This window comes from Centruroides sculpturatus, unplaced genomic scaffold (genome assembly GCF_000671375.1).
Source record: "Centruroides sculpturatus isolate CEXI.00-Female unplaced genomic scaffold, Cexi_2.0 scaffold4, whole genome shotgun sequence".
NCBI lineage: Eukaryota > Metazoa > Arthropoda > Arachnida > Scorpiones > Buthidae > Centruroides > Centruroides sculpturatus.
This window is the reverse complement of record NW_019384444.1, coordinates 1,598,716-1,617,870: the sequence shown is the minus strand read 5'-3', so window position 1 is coordinate 1,617,870 and position 19,155 is coordinate 1,598,716. Positions and strand designations below refer to the sequence as shown.

General features: G+C 33.4%; 1 protein-coding gene across 1 annotated transcript in view; it reads right to left on the bottom strand.

Moving 5' to 3' along the window:
* Positions 1-919: 919 nt before the first annotated feature.
* LOC111620262 (neuronal membrane glycoprotein M6-b-like) overlaps positions 920-19,155 on the bottom strand; it is a 36,245-nt gene continuing 18,009 nt past the window's right edge. The window contains exons 3-7 of the mRNA XM_023362157.1: positions 15,017-15,176; positions 9,191-9,347; positions 4,523-4,809; positions 1,273-1,338; positions 920-1,189 (exon numbers count right to left, since the gene is read on the bottom strand). Coding sequence (XP_023217925.1) covers positions 1,061-1,189; positions 1,273-1,338; positions 4,523-4,809; positions 9,191-9,347; positions 15,017-15,176 — 799 coding nt within the window. The 3' untranslated portion in view covers positions 920-1,060. The remainder of the gene's footprint in view (positions 1,190-1,272; positions 1,339-4,522; positions 4,810-9,190; positions 9,348-15,016; positions 15,177-19,155) is intronic.

Genomic DNA, 19,155 nt, shown 5'->3' with positions numbered 1-19,155 from the left:
AACCGAACTACAGGTCACTTCACAAATACTGGCTGGGAGCTAGGCATTACCCAAATAGACCATCTATTTGGGTAATGGAAGGATACAGGTGTATTTAAAGAAGTACCATTGAAGTATTTAAAGAGAGTGTATTCTGAAAATATGAGATAAGCTTCAGATATATCCATGTAGCCTGCACCCTTCCATATTAACATACTCTCATCCTTGTTACTGTTATAGCAGGCAGACTAGCCAAAATTCATGAAATGTACTGTATTTTTTCTGTACACTTGAGAAAACACAAATTTCATAAAATTTTATTACAGTATACAGTTATTAATTAAAACAAAAACAAAATTTAAAATGTTTTAAATTTATTCATATGTTATAATTAATAATTCATAATTTTAACATATTTTGGTTGGAAACTGTATAAATCAGAAAACTATTTAAATGATATTTAAACATGATGTTTTTATTAGATATTTTTATGCATGAGAAGGTTATTACTTTCATAGTAATACTGTTTTATAAAAATGAATATTTACAATGTATCACAACTTATAGTATTAGTTACATTTTATATTGGATGACAGTCTTCAATATGTTTTTGAAATGAATTACTCAAAAATTTATTATAAAAAATAATAAAATAAAATAGATTAATAAAAAATGAATACTATATATAACGACAAAAAGAAAATTGTCGTAAAATATATATATCAAAAAAAGAAGATAATTTTATTTTTTACTATTATTGACTTGCTAAATCAATAAATTATCAAAACATTAAGATAAATTCTTAATGTACACAGAATATTAAACTTCTATAATTTAAAACTATCTTACTTCTATTTTTATTTCTATCATCTTGAAACATCAAATTAAAAAAAATTATATATTTATATATATATTTGATAAAATTTAAATAATATATATATCAAATGTTTTTTTCTTTATAAATTTATAGTTAAAAAATCTGAAAGTTAATTTTCTGTATTACCATTACAGGAATGTAATGTTTAAAAACAAGAAAAATTAATTCCTTATTCAATAATAATTGACAAAATATTGGCAGGCATCAAAACCGATCTTTTGGCAGAGTTTCCAATTCAGTTTCTTGTAAATATTGTAATTCTTGCAAATCTTGAAATTTTTCATTATCTTTAATACGAGCGTAATTAGCTGATAAACACATTAAATAATTCACCTAAACAATTAAATAATTGATTTTTAATAATTATATTTAACTGCAAAATTAACAAAAATAAAATTACTTCTGAACCCACTTACTAGACTAATAACTACTAATAATGAAGATGCAAGTGAAAGAATAAAAAGCACTTCAGATGGTTCGACCTAAAAAAAAAACAAAAAAAAACAGTTATATATATATAAATTTATGGTATAAATAAATGGACTATCATAAATGTTTCTAAATTAAATTTATTTCTTTTGATCTTTGAAAAGTTTTTAAATTCTATATTGTATAGATTAATAAGCGAAACTTGATACAATAAGGCAGTGTTCTGCAACCTTTTTCTACTTGCGGCACACCCATGACTCAACACGGCACACCGAAATGTTATTCCCCTCAAAAATGTATGATATGATACTATTAATAGAATTACGTAATGCCACTAACCTATTATTATTGTTATTAAACAGACATCAACACCTGTGAGCAAATATTTTTTACATATAATTTCTTGAATACTTAAAAAATGTGTGGCTTATAATAAAGAATAAACAATCATCATCTTATTTCATCAGTGCTGCAGCAGAGAATGAAATACAAGCATAAGAAACACAACAACTGTGATAAAAATATATAAATAAAACTTGAAATTAACAGAATATGTAAAAGTTCACTTCACACCTTTCATCATGTGATGACACACCGGTTGCGGAACACTGCAATAAGGATCTAAATAAGTCTATTTCTTATAATGAGAGAAAAAAAAAACATGATTAGTTTCAGAGTATAGAAAAATACTAAATTGTGAATGTGATAAATGAGCGAAAAATTAAATCTAAATAATTACTACTAGTATTCAGGATGATCTGAAAAATATCCTGGTTAACTGATTTTTAGATGATTTAGAACAGTTGCAAGTTACTTTTATGATCAGCTTGCTTTCATAGGAAGTAACTGAATTACAAATAATAATTTTTAATAGTTCTTAAATAATCTTAAAATATATCTCAGTTAACTAATTTTTGGCTACTCTGTATTGTCATTATAAATAAAATTGTAAATAAACTACATTAAATATACAAGTTTTGTTTTTAAGTTTATGTGGAACTGTTATTGCATCAATAGCGTGTGAAAGGACCGAATGACATGGACCCATATGTAGAGTCTATCAAGAAATATATTTTTTTTGTAAATACAAGTTTTGTTATTCATACAATTCTGTTATGTGATGTAAAAAAATTCCATCATAATCATCCAAAATGTTGTTCAGGTTTATTTGTAAAGCCCTGGTCACACTATGCGATTTCCAGCCGTGCAGGCGACCGCAACTGCAACAAGCGTGAATCATGTGTGTCTTCTCATGGTCACACATTGTATTTGTTGACGTTGCAACTCTGAAAAACATGACCCTATAATAAACCAATAAAATTATAGTAGCTTGTTTTTGATTACTTCCATGAGTTTACCGACATTTTACGTTCTACTTCATAGTATTTACAGAATTTTAGCCACTTTTCTTATTAAAATGGTAAGCAGTTCCTTTTCTGGAATGAATAAAAGAAAAAAAGGCAATTATTTTGATATAGCTGGTGAGAATACACAAAAAGATAATTCTTTGTTTTATCGAAGATTTTAAAATCCCACAGGTATTTGTGAGCCTGAATAAGCTCAATCAATCTCAAATAAATCCTCTAACTATCTGCCATGAGGATGAACTATTTTCAATGTTGTCACTGTATGACGTGACTCAAAGATGTTTGCTGATTGGATGCGCATTTGCAACCGTCGTGAGTAGAAAAACTTTTTGTTTCTAGTTGCGGTTGCAGTCGTGCCAGTTTTTGAGGGGGATTACTAGTTAACGGGAACAGCTGTCGTGGTTGCAGTCGCCTGCACAGCTGGAAATCCATAGTGTGACCAGAGCTCAAGAGATGTCTTATCCAGAAATATACCAACTGTAGCGTTGAGAATGCTAAATGCAAAGCACAGTGATGAAAAAATAATTTTTCCATTTTAATGACTGCACAAGATGATTAATAGATAAACATTGAAGTGCAGCTACAATAATTCAAAAAGTTATATAAAGTGGGTGATCAGTTAACAAACATAATCTATTCCAAGACTTTGTTTGCTATCTGAATTGTTTGTTAACCAATTATCAATTTACCATAGATTTTTATGGGAATTTGATTAATCCATTCTGGAGACCCCCCAAAAATAAAAAATATATACTTTCTTACTACATTTATTTATATGTAATAATAAGAATACATATATACACAATCTTGCATTTTTATTAGTCATGTTTTTTTCTGTTTGGACAGATTCTTTAATGCCCCACAATGTTGATTGCTTCTCTCTCTTCTTCATGATTTTCTAGAAGTAATTAATCGCATTGTCATCATAGAGATCCCCAAGCCTATTATCTCAACCTGGTTTGGATGACATTCTAAGACTGTTGTTCTGACATCCTCCTACTTCAAAAGATCTTTAATAGCATATATCAGCATTAATCCTCTTTTTTCAGAAGAAAATAAATCTCGCTGAGTTTCTTCGTATTCTTCATTCAAGAGTTCTTGGCATTCTTCCATCGTCAGGTTCCATTATGAGCTCGTCAATGTTCTTTATTTCTCAGATGTGATTTTTATTACTCCTTTAGCTGCCTGAGTCTTCTTGATTATTTACTTGTGCCAACGATAGATCTGACACCTAGCGATATTAGTGCATAATGGCAGCTGCTATGGGTATAAAGTCTGGGGTCTGTTAAAATTAGAAAATGTTCAACCTACAATGGTAAATAATAAGTACTGCTGTGTATTTGGATGTAAGTCTAAAGGTTCACCAAATTCAGTACATATGCACACATTCCCAAAAGATAACTTCAGTTTTATTTTCCACTTTTTTCGCAGTAATTTGTCACTCCAGTTTCACCAACATCTAATTGTGCTGAACTTAAACTTCTTTTATTTTCACAAACGTTTTCAACCTATCTAATATAGGCCATCGTCAGGTTTAATATTATAAATGTTCCAAAATGAAACATAGCATTTTCGAATATTTTACATAGCCTATTTAAAATTCAAAAAAATAATTTAACTTTAAAATAAATTGAAAGAAGTGTGTGTATTAAATAAAATAAAGCTAACTAGAAAGAAACATAATTTAAGGGTTTTTAAGTCACATTCTTTTTTCTATTATATATTTCCATGCTGTTGGAAGTGCATTAGAATCCCTAGCATTTAGGCAACGGTTTTTCATTTTACTTTTATAAATTTCCACCTTTTCCATATCTAATGCAATGAATGGAGAGTACACCGTTTTAATGACTTTCGCCTCTTCTCATTTTACAACCGCTCTTTCAGTCCGCACCATAACTGCTAATATTGTGTTGTTGTGTCCTTTATCTACGTTGTATCTATGTTCTCGCAGACGTACCGACAGGTGTCTTCTAGTCACACCTACATAATCTTTTTCGATTCCTAACTGTTGATTTTCAAATGGTATTTTATATACCTCAGCTCTCTCTTCCTTTGTTACACTGTCTTTATTGTTCCGTAGCAAGCTATAGATATTGGATGTTCTTTTGTAGATCATTCTCAAGTTTTTATAAGAAAAAGAGCACACAATATCTAGACCTTGAATTTTAAATATGTAAAATATTTGAAAACGGTATGTTCCATTTTGGAACATTTATAATATTAAACCTGACGATGGCCTATATTAGATAGGTTGAAAACGTTTGTGAAAATAAAAGAAGTTTAAGCTCAGCAAAATTAGATGTTGGTGAAACTGAAGTGAATTATTTGCCAAGAAAGAGTTGGATAGATATAAAGTTATCAGTTTTAGTATTTCCTTTCCTTTTATAAGACATCTTTTTTGATCACCCACATATTCTAAAATGTCACAAAGAGTAATCATCGTGACATAAACAATTACAAAATCAACTAGGTTTAATGTCGGACACAAAAGCGGATAAAAAGTTTTGACTACAGAGAGAAAAGTTATTACAAAGACAACACACAAGTAACTCTCGTATGTTGTCAGGCACGCTATACCCTTTGTGGCAGCCATTTTGGTCGACTCATACGCTACCTATACTTACTGACACAAGTGACTACTGTATCTTTCTTAGATAAGATTGAACTGCAGCCCACTGTCAACCTGTTCTAGTCATACTGCTCAGCAACATCAGACATATTCTGCCCATTCTCTACCTTTGCTATTATACTCTCACTTTTCGAAAATAAAAACCAATGCAAAACTTAATGAGTACCTGCCCAACAGTCTCGCAAATACTATAAAAGAATTGTTTCTGTCAGAAAAATAAAAGACTGAAATTACAAGAGAGAGTTTCAAACTTCGGAGGGATACTTTCCGATCAGTATATACCGGGTTGAGCATCAATGTTGATGTCTCCTGCGCTCCAAAAAGTTTCAAATTGTTGCCTGAAGACAAGGGAAGACCAATCAGTATTCATTATTTTACATCATTTCTTCTTGTGTTTGTTCTGTGAAGTGTTCGTTGTCTGAACATAAAAATCTTTCGCGAAAGTGTTCGTTATCTAATTTGTTCGTTAACCGATCACCCACTGTATAGGAATCTACTTAAGATGGCCAAAGAAGTTAAAGTGTTAGACTACCACTCTGGTGACCCAGAATTAAATTCAGATGATCAATTCCCCTGGAATTTTTCATAAAAAGTCTGTCCCAGATATATCAGGTCTCATTCCTTATTACCCTAATTTTGACATCATCTCTGTTGTGTGATGATTTTGTAACCATCTTAAAAACTACTAGAAACACCTGACAACAAATGACACTGTGATAAGTGGCAAAATTTTTTCTCTAGCAAAAAAGTTCAACAGTTTCAAACTTCTGAGTGATTTGTGAAATGTAAAATTTGATGGAAACAATGTCATGTATGACGTGTTATTAACTGTTTTCCCCCCATTTTCGCCAGCAATTTGCTCTGTGTGAATTAAGTTTGACAAAAAATGTGACAACCAAAGTAGTTACATTGTATCTGTATTACAGTCGACCCCCCTATAAGATAGAGATACGTTCCATTCTCTAGGAATCCGCTTTCTTACGAATCCTTCCAATCACAACCCGACACGTATCAAGTTTACGGACTACGGCTGTTTGAAAGATTTTCTTCCATAAAATTAATCGATTCTAGACTAATCCGACTCAACATTTCCAAAATACGTATATATTTTTTGGGAATAATCCGTATAAACTACGCTATAAACAAAAAATTGTAGGATTACTTACCGAGTGTCACCATTCGACATTGCCATTGCTCAACATTGTTTTCGTCGCGGAACAGCTCAGCAAAGAGCGGCCGATTTCTAACAACTTATTTTTCTGTGAAAACTTCGTAGAACTTCGGAGACATCATTAATATAAATAATTTTAATCGCCGTTGAATAAGAAATGTTTCTTTCACAAGAAATGTATAAAATTACAGTACTGTATTAGACTTACGGTACCTAATTTACATACTGACAGACGATAGTTAGCGTAAAAATCTCCGTAGCGTGGCGCCACGCTAGACGGCGGAAATTATATATTTAATTATAACAAAGTTACAATAAGTTAATATATAATTATATATACAGTACCTAATTTATATATAATTAATATATAATTATATGTACAGTACCTAATTTATATATAATTTATATAATACTGTCCAGACGATAGAAATCTCTCCGTAGCGTGGCGCTACGGACGGCGGGAAAGTAGTTCGGCTGCCCGATGACGTTTGAGGTGTTTATAGGGAACTTTTACTATTTTTTACGGATACCGGTAGCAATTTTTTCGTAGTTTTATAGGAATCGTAACTATAGGGACCGTAATTATAGGGGGGTCGACTGTACTTAATAATTATCAATGAAATTGTTTAATTCAAATTATTTTGCATTTTCCTTGAAGTTTGAATTAAATGAGTTTGACTATTTTCTATTTTTTCAAACAATCTTCATTATAGCTTAGTTTTGTTTAACCATTCTGATATACTGCTCCAAACTTAAATGGCAAGTACTGTTTCCTTCTGATTTTGTTTGATTTGAAAATCATTGACAATATTAAATTTGTTTTTGTAAATGAATTTAATTTTATTTAACTTTACAGTATTTAGTAAACTAATTCAAAATATTATAATTTACAGATTTCAATCACCTATTAAGACTTAACTCCCTAAATTATGCTATTTTGATTTTGACTCTGAAAGTCTTTATTATGAATTTTCAATAAAGCAAACAAACAAACTACTGTGCCCTAGCAATTTGTATTAATGCAAGTTGACTGTATAATATTGTTTCAGAAATGTAAATTAACTTCTAAAGTAACAATTTTCATTTTCACTATGCTTTTTAATTCCATATTATTGAGTTCTTTCTTCATTACAACTAATAAAATATAATTTTTAATAATTACAATATAAGTGATTTAATTTCTAAAACAGGAATTTATTGACTAACATTTATATAACTTTTCTAATAACCAAAACTATAACATAGCATTAATATACCTATAAACAATGAACAGACTGAGATAACCCATTATAACTGCACTATTTGCCATTTTATAACATGCATTATCAAACAATAATAAAAGTGGGCTGGCTAAAAGCAATGTTAAATACAAGTAACATGATACCAAAAAGAGCATCTCTTTGATGACCAATAATTTTTTTATTATTATATTTATTGTTATTTTAATTGCTTTTTAAACAGAAATCTTCTGTTATATATCAATCGAAATCAAAGAGTTTCTTTTCATAATACAATAAAAATTCGTTACTTTAACACGAATCTGACAACAGTGGTGACGAGCTAAACAGTGCAAAATATTTTTAAATTGCCACAAATGATGTAATTGCGTCGAATTTCAGGTTATTTGAAACGAAAAACGCAAAATAAACATATCAAATTTCAGCTTGCTGTAATTGATCTCCTGTTTTACGGATTCCCATCGGGTTTGTNATCGAACCTTTAGATGGCTCAATATATTAAGTTAATTAATTAAAAAAGACTAATATAATTGTGCATATAAACAATCACCAAGCCTAATTATTAATAATCATCTCACAAACTATTAGATTCATTTGCCTATAATGAAACTAAATGATTGCTAGATTAGATCACACTATATAACTGTTACAATTAAAAATTAGTTCTCTTAGAAAGTGTTCAGTGATGTCTTAGTGTTACAAATTACACTTATAATTACAAAAAGCTTTCTCCTTAAGAAATTATATCATAAAATTAGTTCAGTTTTACTTTTACTTAGTTCATTTTTACTTATAAAGATTCAGATTCTGACCAATTTTGGATTTTGATGTTTAACATATACTGTAGAAATATTAATATACAATAAAATCTTATACTAGAGGAAATTAATAATATTGTATGTTTTTTTCTAATATTTTCTAACTTCATAAAAATAACCTTTTATATCCTACAATGTTAAATAAAAAAGGAGGTATTTTTTAAAAACTCTTACTATAACAATAAATCTTTCTGCAACAATATTTTTCTTAAGTTCGTTCTATGCAGAAAAAAATGACGTTTTGCATAGAACCAAAAATATTTTTCTTGTTCCACTAAATATTGCTGTAGAGCAGCATTTCCCAAAGTAACGATAATGCCCCCTTGTGTGTGCTGGAGGCTTTCAGAGGGGCAGTAGAAGGCTCAGTGATTAAATATGAGTTTTATTTCTTCTCATTGAAACATTCTTTGATCTCAGAAATAGGATATGGGTCACACCCTATCCACATAATAATACATGTTTAAACGTTATATTTGCAATAACCGTTTTTAAGATATGCAATAGATGGTAATGTAAAAAGGTAAGTTAAAAATATGGGGACACTAGATTTTTTTTTTAATGTCAAAGTGGGCAGTGGTTGAAATAAGTTTGAAAACCTGTGCTGTAGAGGTATGTATAACTGTAAACACAAAAAGACATCCACATGTGTATTTTTAATATTTTCAAAAAATTTAATACTTACTAAATTGCCTAAGATCAATACATCGTAAATTGGGATCTGCTTCCTTGTTCAAATTGTTACACATTCCCCACCACATAGAACAAATAAATGTAATGACAACCATAGATATCAATACTAACAGCCATATTAATTCCAAAATGTAAGTAATCACCATAAACTGAAAAAATAAAATTTGAACATACATTTACCAAAATAAAATTAGCAAATAATGTTAATAAATTATGAAAAAACATATACAGTAACTTGATTATTAAATAAATGGCTTAGAATTACTAAGAAAGTTCCTATTTAAGAAAACAAAATTATTATAAAATTTTATGATTAATTATAAATCTATAATTACTGGTAACAACTTCATGCCATTGGCCCATTGTAAATATGATTTAAACATGGATTTGTTTCACTTTAAAAATGAAACAAAAATCTATGTTTAAATCTGTTACAAGTTATCAAAATTTATTATATTTTACATTCAAATCTATATCATTAAGTGTTTGATCCTGATGATATGTGAAATATCTTGAAAAACATGTAATTGAAATAAAATACATTTATCTTCCTCACTATACAGTTTTTGTTATAATCTATTATCATTCTTCATACTCAAGAGATTAAAATACACATATATTCACTGAAGAAACAAAATTGAAATAATCATATCAGGTTGTAAAGGTGAAATTTAGACATTTCAATATTTTCTAGAAATGACTGGAAAAACAAACTGTATTCCCACAATGAGTGTTCTAGAACATTTGTTGTGGGATACAATATAAGTAGAGTAACCAGGAGGCATTTCATCACATATTTCAAGTAAATTAAACTTCACTCTGACACCGGGGATGAAATACTAAATACTGAACCTGTTACCAGTGTAATTTGCGTGAAAAATCTTCTTTCCACAAACGTTTTCGAGCTTTCCAACTAGCTCTTCTGCAGGTAGACAAAAAATTCTGACAAAACACTTCGAAAAATGGAACGTAGATATTTAAATAAAAAACCGAATCCAAAAATAGAACGCAGATGTTTAAACAAAAAATATGAAACTCGCATAATGAACGATCATTAAGATGGTCATGCGCATTCGTGCGCTGATGTTGCTATTTATAGATCGTTGTTTATGAGGGCCTGCCACGCTATAGAAAGATTAATCTCATCCTTCCGATTTATACATGTGGTCCGGTGGTTAGCCTTACAGATGGATATAGCTTCCCGCCATTTTAGTTGTTCCAGGTGGGGCGTAGTGTCGATGATGTCAGCTTTGTCGAACTCCGGTTCTATATCGGGATCAGATGCAAAGGTGGTTAGGGCCGTGGTGTACCGCCCATGCCGAAGGTCTGCTTGATGCTCTTGCACTCTGGTATTTAAAGATCGCTTGGTTGAGCCGATATAGACAAGGCTCTCGTTACATCTGTTATCTTTCAGCGGGATAGAGTACACGCCAGGAAGCCTGCTACGAACTGGACTGCCTTTTCCATTTCTGAGGATGTCGTAGATTGTTGGGCATCTTCTATAGGCTATTTGTAATTGTTGTTTTCCGGCGATCTCAGCGTATATCGCTTTAACATATGGGTTAAAGGTGACTGGGAGGCGTGTACGTTCATCCTGGTCAGTGTTGGTCTTCGTACGCGTAGTGGGTGCGTATTGTGAGCGTTGTTGTCGCTCAATTAGACGGTGTGTTAGACCATGGTAACCATGCTTGGCTGCTATCCTCTTGATATAATTCAATTCGGTGTTGAGGGCTTGCGTGGTGGACGAGTGGGAAAAGGCCCTTTTAATCAAAGTATTAAATGCTGCAGCCTTGTAGGTGAATGGGTCAGATGAACCTACCGGTATGTATATAGAGGCGGCATAAGGTTTACGGTATACCGACGTGACGATGGCGGATCCTTCTACTTTAATGTTTATATCCAAAAAATGGACCTCAGTATTGCTAGATTGTTCCATTTCCAGCGTTAGGCCGTAGGGATTATCGTTAACGGTTTGTACGAAATTTGAGATGTCAGGTATTGTCTTCCACATGATGAGGATGTCGTCCACATACCTCCTATAGAGTAAGATGTTCGGGAGGAACAGTGGAAGTATTTTTCGTTCAAGTTGCCTAACGACCATTTCGCATAGGTCCCCGGATACTGGGCTACCCATGGGGACTCCTCTTTTTTGTTTGTAGACTTCTCCGTCAAACGCAAAGATAGAATTATAACAGATCAGATGGGCTAATTCAATGACTTGCTGGTGTAATGCTTGTTCTTGAGTCAAATTAAGCAAAAAGTCCCTAAGGGAGCAAAAAGCTGGAGGGAGCTCCACCGATGGGTACATAGATTTAAAGTCTAGCACGGTAATATACTGCGGCGTCGAAGACAAAACCCGAAGGAGGTGGATGAGCTCAACTGGGTTATCGATGGTATACGGGTAGCCCTTGAGGTGGGGAGAAAGTAGGTTGTGAATGGCTTTCTCCAATTTTCTTGTGGGAGCTCTGATTTTATCGACTATTGGACGTAATTGTTGGCCCATTTTGTGCGTTTTGGCAAATGCAAAAAGTCTTGGTGTATCCGGGGAATCGACTATTATGTTGCCCAATGCAAGGCGTTTTGCCAATTTGGAGTTTGCAAATCTCTTAACTTTATTTTGTATTTTGTCCACCACGTTCTCATTCTCCTTTTCGCATTGGGTGATATTGATGTATTCCTTTAAGCCTTGGCGGTAGGTGCTGCGTCTCATGAGGACTAACGTTTTAGATTTATCCGCCCTGGTGAGAATGATCCCGTTACGTTGCATCCACTCGTTCGTGCGTCTAAGTTTATTTCTCAGCTCGGTGACCTCAGGTTGTTCTTTAGTTTTTTTATTCTGAGCGTGGGTAACCATCTGTAGGACTCTTTTTGTGTATCTGGTAGGCTTTTTATAAGCAAATATAAGGACCTCATTCCAGATTTGGAACTCCTAGTAAAAAGCCTACCAGATACACAAAAAAAGTCCTACAGATGGTTAGCCACGCTAAGAATGAAAAAAACTAAAGAACAACCTGAGGTCACCGAGCTGAGAAATAAACTTAGACGCACGAACGAGTGGATGCAACGTAACGGGATCATTCTCACCAGGGCGGATAAATCTAAAACGTTAGTCCTCATGAGACGCAGCACCTACCGCCAAGGCTTAAAGGAATACATCAGTATCACCCAATGCGAAAAGGAGAATGAAAACGTGGTGGACAAAATACAAAATAAAGTTAAGAGATTTGCAAACTCCAAATTGGCAAAACGCCTTGCATTGGGCAACATAATAGTCGATTCCCCGGATACACCAAGACTTTTTGCATTTGCCAAAACGCACAAAATGGGCCAACAATTACGTCCAATAGTCGATAAAATCAGAGCTCCCACAAGAAAATTGGAGAAAGCCATTCACAACCTACTTTCTCCCCACCTCAAGGGCTACCCGTATACCATCGATAACCCAGTTGAGCTCATTCACCTCCTTCGGGTTTTGTCTTCGACGCTGCAGTATATTACTGTGCTAGACTTTAAATCTATGTACCCATCGGTGGAGCTCCCTCCAGCTTTTTGCTCCCTTAGGGACTTTTTGCTTAATTTGACTCAAGAACAAGCATTACACCAGCAAGTCATTGAATTAGCCCATCTGATCTGTTATAATTCTATCTTTGCGTTTGACGGAGAAGTCTACAAACAAAAAAGAGGAGTCCCCATGGGTAGCCCAGTATCCGGGGACCTATGCGAAATGGTCGTTAGGCAACTTGAACGAAAAATACTTCCACTGTTCCTCCCGAACATCTTACTCTATAGGAGGTATGTGGACGACATCCTCATCATGTGGAAGACAATACCTGACATCTCAAATTTCGTACAAACCGTTAACGATAATCCCTACGGCCTAACGCTGGAAATGGAACAATCTAGCAATACTGAGGTCCATTTTTTGGATATAAACATTAAAGTAGAAGGATCCGCCATCGTCACGTCGGTATACCGTAAACCTTATGCCGCCTCTATATACATACTGGTAGGTTCATCTGACCCATTCACCTACAAGGCTGCAGCATTTAATACTTTGATTAAAAGGGCCTTTTCCCACTCGTCCACCACGCAAGCCCTCAACACCGAATTGAATTATATCAAGAGGATAGCAGCCAAGCACGGTTACCATGGTCTAACACACCGTCTAATTGAGCGACATCAACGCTCACAATACGCACCCACTACGCGTACGAAGACCAACACTGACCAGGATGAACGTACACGCCTCCCAGTCACCTTTAACCCATATGTTAAAGCGATATACGCTGAGATCGCCGGAAAACAACAATTACAAATAGCCTATAGAAGATGCCCAACAATCTACGACATCCTCAGAAATGGAAAAGGCAGTCCAGTTCGTAGCAGGCTTCCTGGCGTGTACTCTATCCCGCTGAAAGATAACAGATGTAACGAGAGCCTTGTCTATATCGGCTCAACCAAGCGATCTTTAAATACCAGAGTGCAAGAGCATCAAGCAGACCTTCGGCATGGGCGGTACACCACGGCCCTAACCACCTTTGCATCTGATCCCGATATAGAACCGGAGTTCGACAAAGCTGACATCATCGACACTACGCCCCACCTGGAACAACTAAAATGGCGGGAAGCTATATCCATCTGTAAGGCTAACCACCGGACCACATGTATAAATCGGAAGGATGAGATTAATCTTTCTATAGCGTGGCAGGCCCTCATAAACAACGATCTATAAATAGCAACATCAGCGCACGAATGCGCATGACCATCTTAATGATCGTTCATTATGCGAGTTTCATATTTTTTGTTTAAACATCTGCGTTCTATTTTTGGATTCGGTTTTTTATTTAAATATCTACGTTCCATTTTTCTAAGTGTTTCGTCGGAATTTTTTGTCTACCTGCAGAAGAGCTAGTTGGAAAGCTCGAAAACGTTTGTGGAAAGAAGATTTTTTACGCAAATTACACCGGTAACAGGTTCAGTATTTAGTATCACATATTTCATTGGAAATAGACACATCAGCAATGTCTGGCAATATGAAGTTTCAAAGAACACATTGGTGTGCTGTTGCTCTATCACTTCAAAAGAGGTCACAATGCAATGGATGTTCACGATCACATCTACAAAGTATTTGGTAACAACACAGTCAACAAGTAGACCTGCTACAATTAGTTCAAGGAATTCAAGGATGGAGATTTCTCACTTTAAGATGAACCTCAACTAGGTAACAATTTCACTATTGATGATGTTTTCTTGCAACTGATAGACAATAATTTATGGCTGACCACCAGAGAATTAGAACAACAACTTGCATATTCCCATAAACTCTAAAAATTGACAAAGTCTGATAATACCAGGAAATGTGCCAGCACACAGAGCAAGATGATCTTGGAGAAGCTGGGGAAGTTCTACCTCATCCACTTTACAGCCCCGACTTGGCACCAATTAACTACCATCTATTTCATAAACTGAAGAACCATGTTACCAATATATAGTTCAATGACAATGCCCATGTGAGAATGACAAGAGACTTTCTTCAAAGAAACACCCCAGTCAATCTATGCTCACTGGATTGAAAGTTTGTAGGAAAGGTAGCAAGATGTAATTAATATTGATGGTGATTACCTACAAGACTGAACTGTAATTATTGTTGAGTTAACTGTCAATAAAGATTTTTTTAAAATGTCTAAACTTTACCTTTACAACCTGATAAAACAAAACTAATTTAATTATGTTTTAAAAATAAATATTAACTGAAAAAATGATAAATTTTAAATAAAATTTAAAGTAAACATTATTATTATTTTTTGTTGAAACTTACAATTGCACATGTAATTCTGCCTCCAACTCTTGACTTCCATCCTCTATAAACTTTTTCCCTAGTTGCACCGGTTGCAAGGAATCCAACCAATAGAAGTATTAAGCTTAATCCTCCCATAGTGGCACCAATTCCAATAAATATAATATGCATATCACTCAACCTAAAGTATATTTTAAAAGATAAGTTTTTATATTGTGTTGTTATAAAATTAAATCAATCATATTTAAACTTCATTTAGCTAATAACTTGAATGGAAAAAATATATCACTATTATAACAAGGACATTGTTTTGATCTTTCAAAATATGCACTTTTATTAATTAATTAAATAAAATTATCACCAGAAGTTTTTACAGAAAAAATTTTTAATAAATTATTATTGAACATTTACTACAATAAACATATAAATAAATTCATGTTCTTCCATAGAAAAGCTTAAATGTAAATTTATATATCATTTGTAAATTCATACACATGGAAGTTGAAACTTGAGAACTTGTTACTACCCTATGAATATATTATTAATAAAATCTTTTCATTTTTTATGTATGACTGTAGTATTTCAATTAAAAGTCTTTATTAGATTACATTACATTAAATAATACAAAATGTGATTACAATGTTATATATACTTTTTAAAAATGGAATGATCAAAGTAAAATATATATTTTCAATAAGCTTAAAAATTTTACATAAATTTAAAAATGATAAAATTAAATTATACATGTAAAGAAAAATAAATCTTCACATGTGATACTTAGACACAGAGTTGTGAGGCTACATCACAACTCTGTGAATCAGTCTTTCATATTGATATTAATAGATGTAGAAATACTTTTGTTATAATTTTCTAGAGACTTCCTGAATAGTGGGTCAGAGAGTTTAAGTACAAGTAAACTTTTTTTTTTTTTAAAGTTATGGCAATGCAACATTTCAGCAATCTGCCTTCCAGGAGATCTTTTTAAGGGTAACTGGCCCATATTCAGGCATTACAGACATGGAGAAAACCCAGAAAACTCCACGTGGCCAGCCCATCCTGGCAAGGCATGAACCCACAACGGAAGGAACTCCCAGTGTTCGAGGAACGGAATCACTTGGCACTGGTNACTATTGCCTGTATATAGTCAAGTAATAGTCAATCCCATGTAAAAGTCGGCCCTCTATTTTTGGCCAAAAAATCTGGATTTTTTAATAGACCCTGTGTAAAAGTCAAACTTAGTATTTCACACAGACAACAGGTCAACATTTGCCAGAATCTTTTTCAATAAGAACACATATGAAAATTAAATATAAAAATTCATATGTCTACAAAATTTCATCAAAATTGGTGATTACAAACTGCCAGGTTATCCTTGTAAGTGCTCATTCTTCTACATCTTTCAGATGGAATTGTTTCCAAAAGAAGAATATTTTTAAGCTTTATATTGCTTTTGACATCTACCTGGCATGACGGAAAGCACCTGGGTAGCAGAAGGGAGTTTCACAAGTGGACTCCTCCCCAGAAAAATTACAGTGAGCTACAGGAATTTCTTTTAATCATCCTTACACTTCCTTTGTTACAAAAAACTCAAATAGAACTGCAATACTTGGTCACAAGTGTCAAGAACAGATTGTTCTACAACTTCATCTGCAACTCCAGTCTGAAATTTTGACACATCTATGCCCATTGATCTCTAAATCACTTGAAGAGTTGCACATTTGGATTGGATGCTGATAATACAAACTTTAATGAAATATAGTTCAGTACTGTTTCCAATGTGCCATCAGCAAGGCAAATAGCAAGTCTGTCTCCAGGAAAAGCTCCAATAAAACACGAGCTCCTTTCAGGTAACATGTGTTAGAAACAGTAGTGTCATAACACAAATTCTTAACTTTCTCACATGATCAAATTTCTTCCATCCTTACTTCAATGTTATGTAATACTATTGGGTTGAACCAAAAGTTTGTTCGGGTATTTACATAATCACTCGTCTGTGGTGCCTCTGTTGTGCTTATCAAGTTTTAACTTGTTTAGGTTGACGAATATCTGCATATTTATTACATAATTCGAATGGCCCTGTTCAAGCACATCATCTTAACTTTATTTAATAGTGGCTCGTTTCCAATAGGGAGGGAAATACGATACATTCTTTTTCTTGTAGTTCGAACGGCCCTGTTCAAGCACATCATGATGTGCTTGAACAGGGCCGTTCGAACTACAAGAAAAAGAATGTATCGTATTTCCCTCCCTATTGGAAACGAGCCACTATTAAATAAAGTTAAGATGATGTGCTTGAACAGGGCCATTCGAATTATGTAATAAATATGCAGATATTCGTCAACCTAAACAAGTTAAAACTTGATAAGCACAACAGAGGCACCACAGACGAGTGATTATGTAAATACCCGAACAAACTTTTGGTTCAACCCAATAGTATTACATAACATTGAAGTAAGGATGGAAGAAATTTGATCATGTGAGAAAGTTAAGAATTTGTGTTATGACACTACTGTTTCTAACACATGTTACCTGAAAGGAGCTCGTGTTTTATTGGAGCTTTTCCTGGAGACAGACTTGCTATTTGCCTTGCTGATGGCACATTGGAAACAGTACTGAACTATATTTCATTAAAGTTTGTATTATCAGCATCCAATCCAAATGTGCAACTCTTCAAGTGATTTAGAGATCAATGGGCATAGATGTGTCAAAATTTCAGACTGGAGTTGCAGATGAAGTTGTAGAACAATCTGTTCTTGACACTTGTGACCAAGTATTTCACTCCCTATTTATTACATAAGTTTAATTACAGCTATTTTTTAAATTTTGTTAATTTTAAGAAAAAAAAAACATTAAAATGGAAGATAAGAAGGTGCATTTTCGATATCNAAATCTCCCTCCCTGAATTTTGAAAACCATTTCTGGCATGTTCGATCAGTAACTGCATCCTCCCCATATACAGCACATATCTTTTTTTGAGTTTTTGTTGCATTTTTTCCTTTTTGGAAATAATAGAGCATCAGATGTTGAAAATGCACCTTCTTATCTTCCATTTTAATGTTTTTTTTTTCTTAAAAGTTAACAAAAAATAGCTGTAATTAAACTTATGTAATAAATAGGGAGTGAAATATGATACATTCTTTTTCTTGTAGTTCAAACGGCCCTGTTCAAGCACATCATGATGTGCTTGAACAGGGCCGTTTGAACTACAAGAAAAAGAATGTATCATATTTCACTCCCTATTTATTACATAAGTTTAATTACAGCTATTTTTTGTTAACTTTTAAGAAAAAAAAAACATTAAAATGGAAGATAAGAAGGTGCATTTTCAACATCTGATGCTCTATTATTTCCAAAAAGGAAAAAATGCAACAAAAACTCAAAAAAAGATATGTGCTGTATATGGGGAGGATGCAGTTACTGATCGAACATGCCAGAAAGGGTTTTCAAAATTCAGGGAGGGAGGTTTTTCTCTCGAAGATGCACCTCAGTCAGGATGACCTTCAACCATAGAAGATGAGTCCATAATGGCTTTAATTCAAAATAATTGGCATAAAACAACACGAGAGATAGCCGACATCTTAAAAATATCCCAAACATCTGTTGTCAGACATTTGGCTAGCCTTGGCTACACTTCCCGTTATGATGTTTGAGTTCCCCATAAGTTAAGTGAACGAAATCTTATTGAGCGTGTTTCTGTATGTGATTCACTTTTAAAACGCAACGAAGATGATCCCTTTTTAAAGCAATTAATAAATTGCGTTGAATATTGTTGTAAATGATTCATTTTTCATCACTTACAATGAAAAATGAATCATTTACAACAATATTCAACGCAAGAGATCTTGGAGTAAGCCAGGTGATCCTCCAGTGCCACAACCTAAAGTTGGTTTGCATCCCATAAAAGTAATGATTTCAGTTTGGTGGGACTGGAAAGGGGTTCTTTATTAAGAGCTTTTACCCAACAACCAAACAATTAATTCCAATAAATATTGTCTCCAACTGGATGAACTAAAGGCTGCAGTGCATCAAAAACGTCCAGAACTTGCAAATCGACGTGGAGTGGTATTCCATCATGATAATGCAAGACCACACATATTGTTAAACGTGCGCCAAAAACTTCTAGACTTTAACTGGGATGTTTGAGTCACCCTGCATATTCT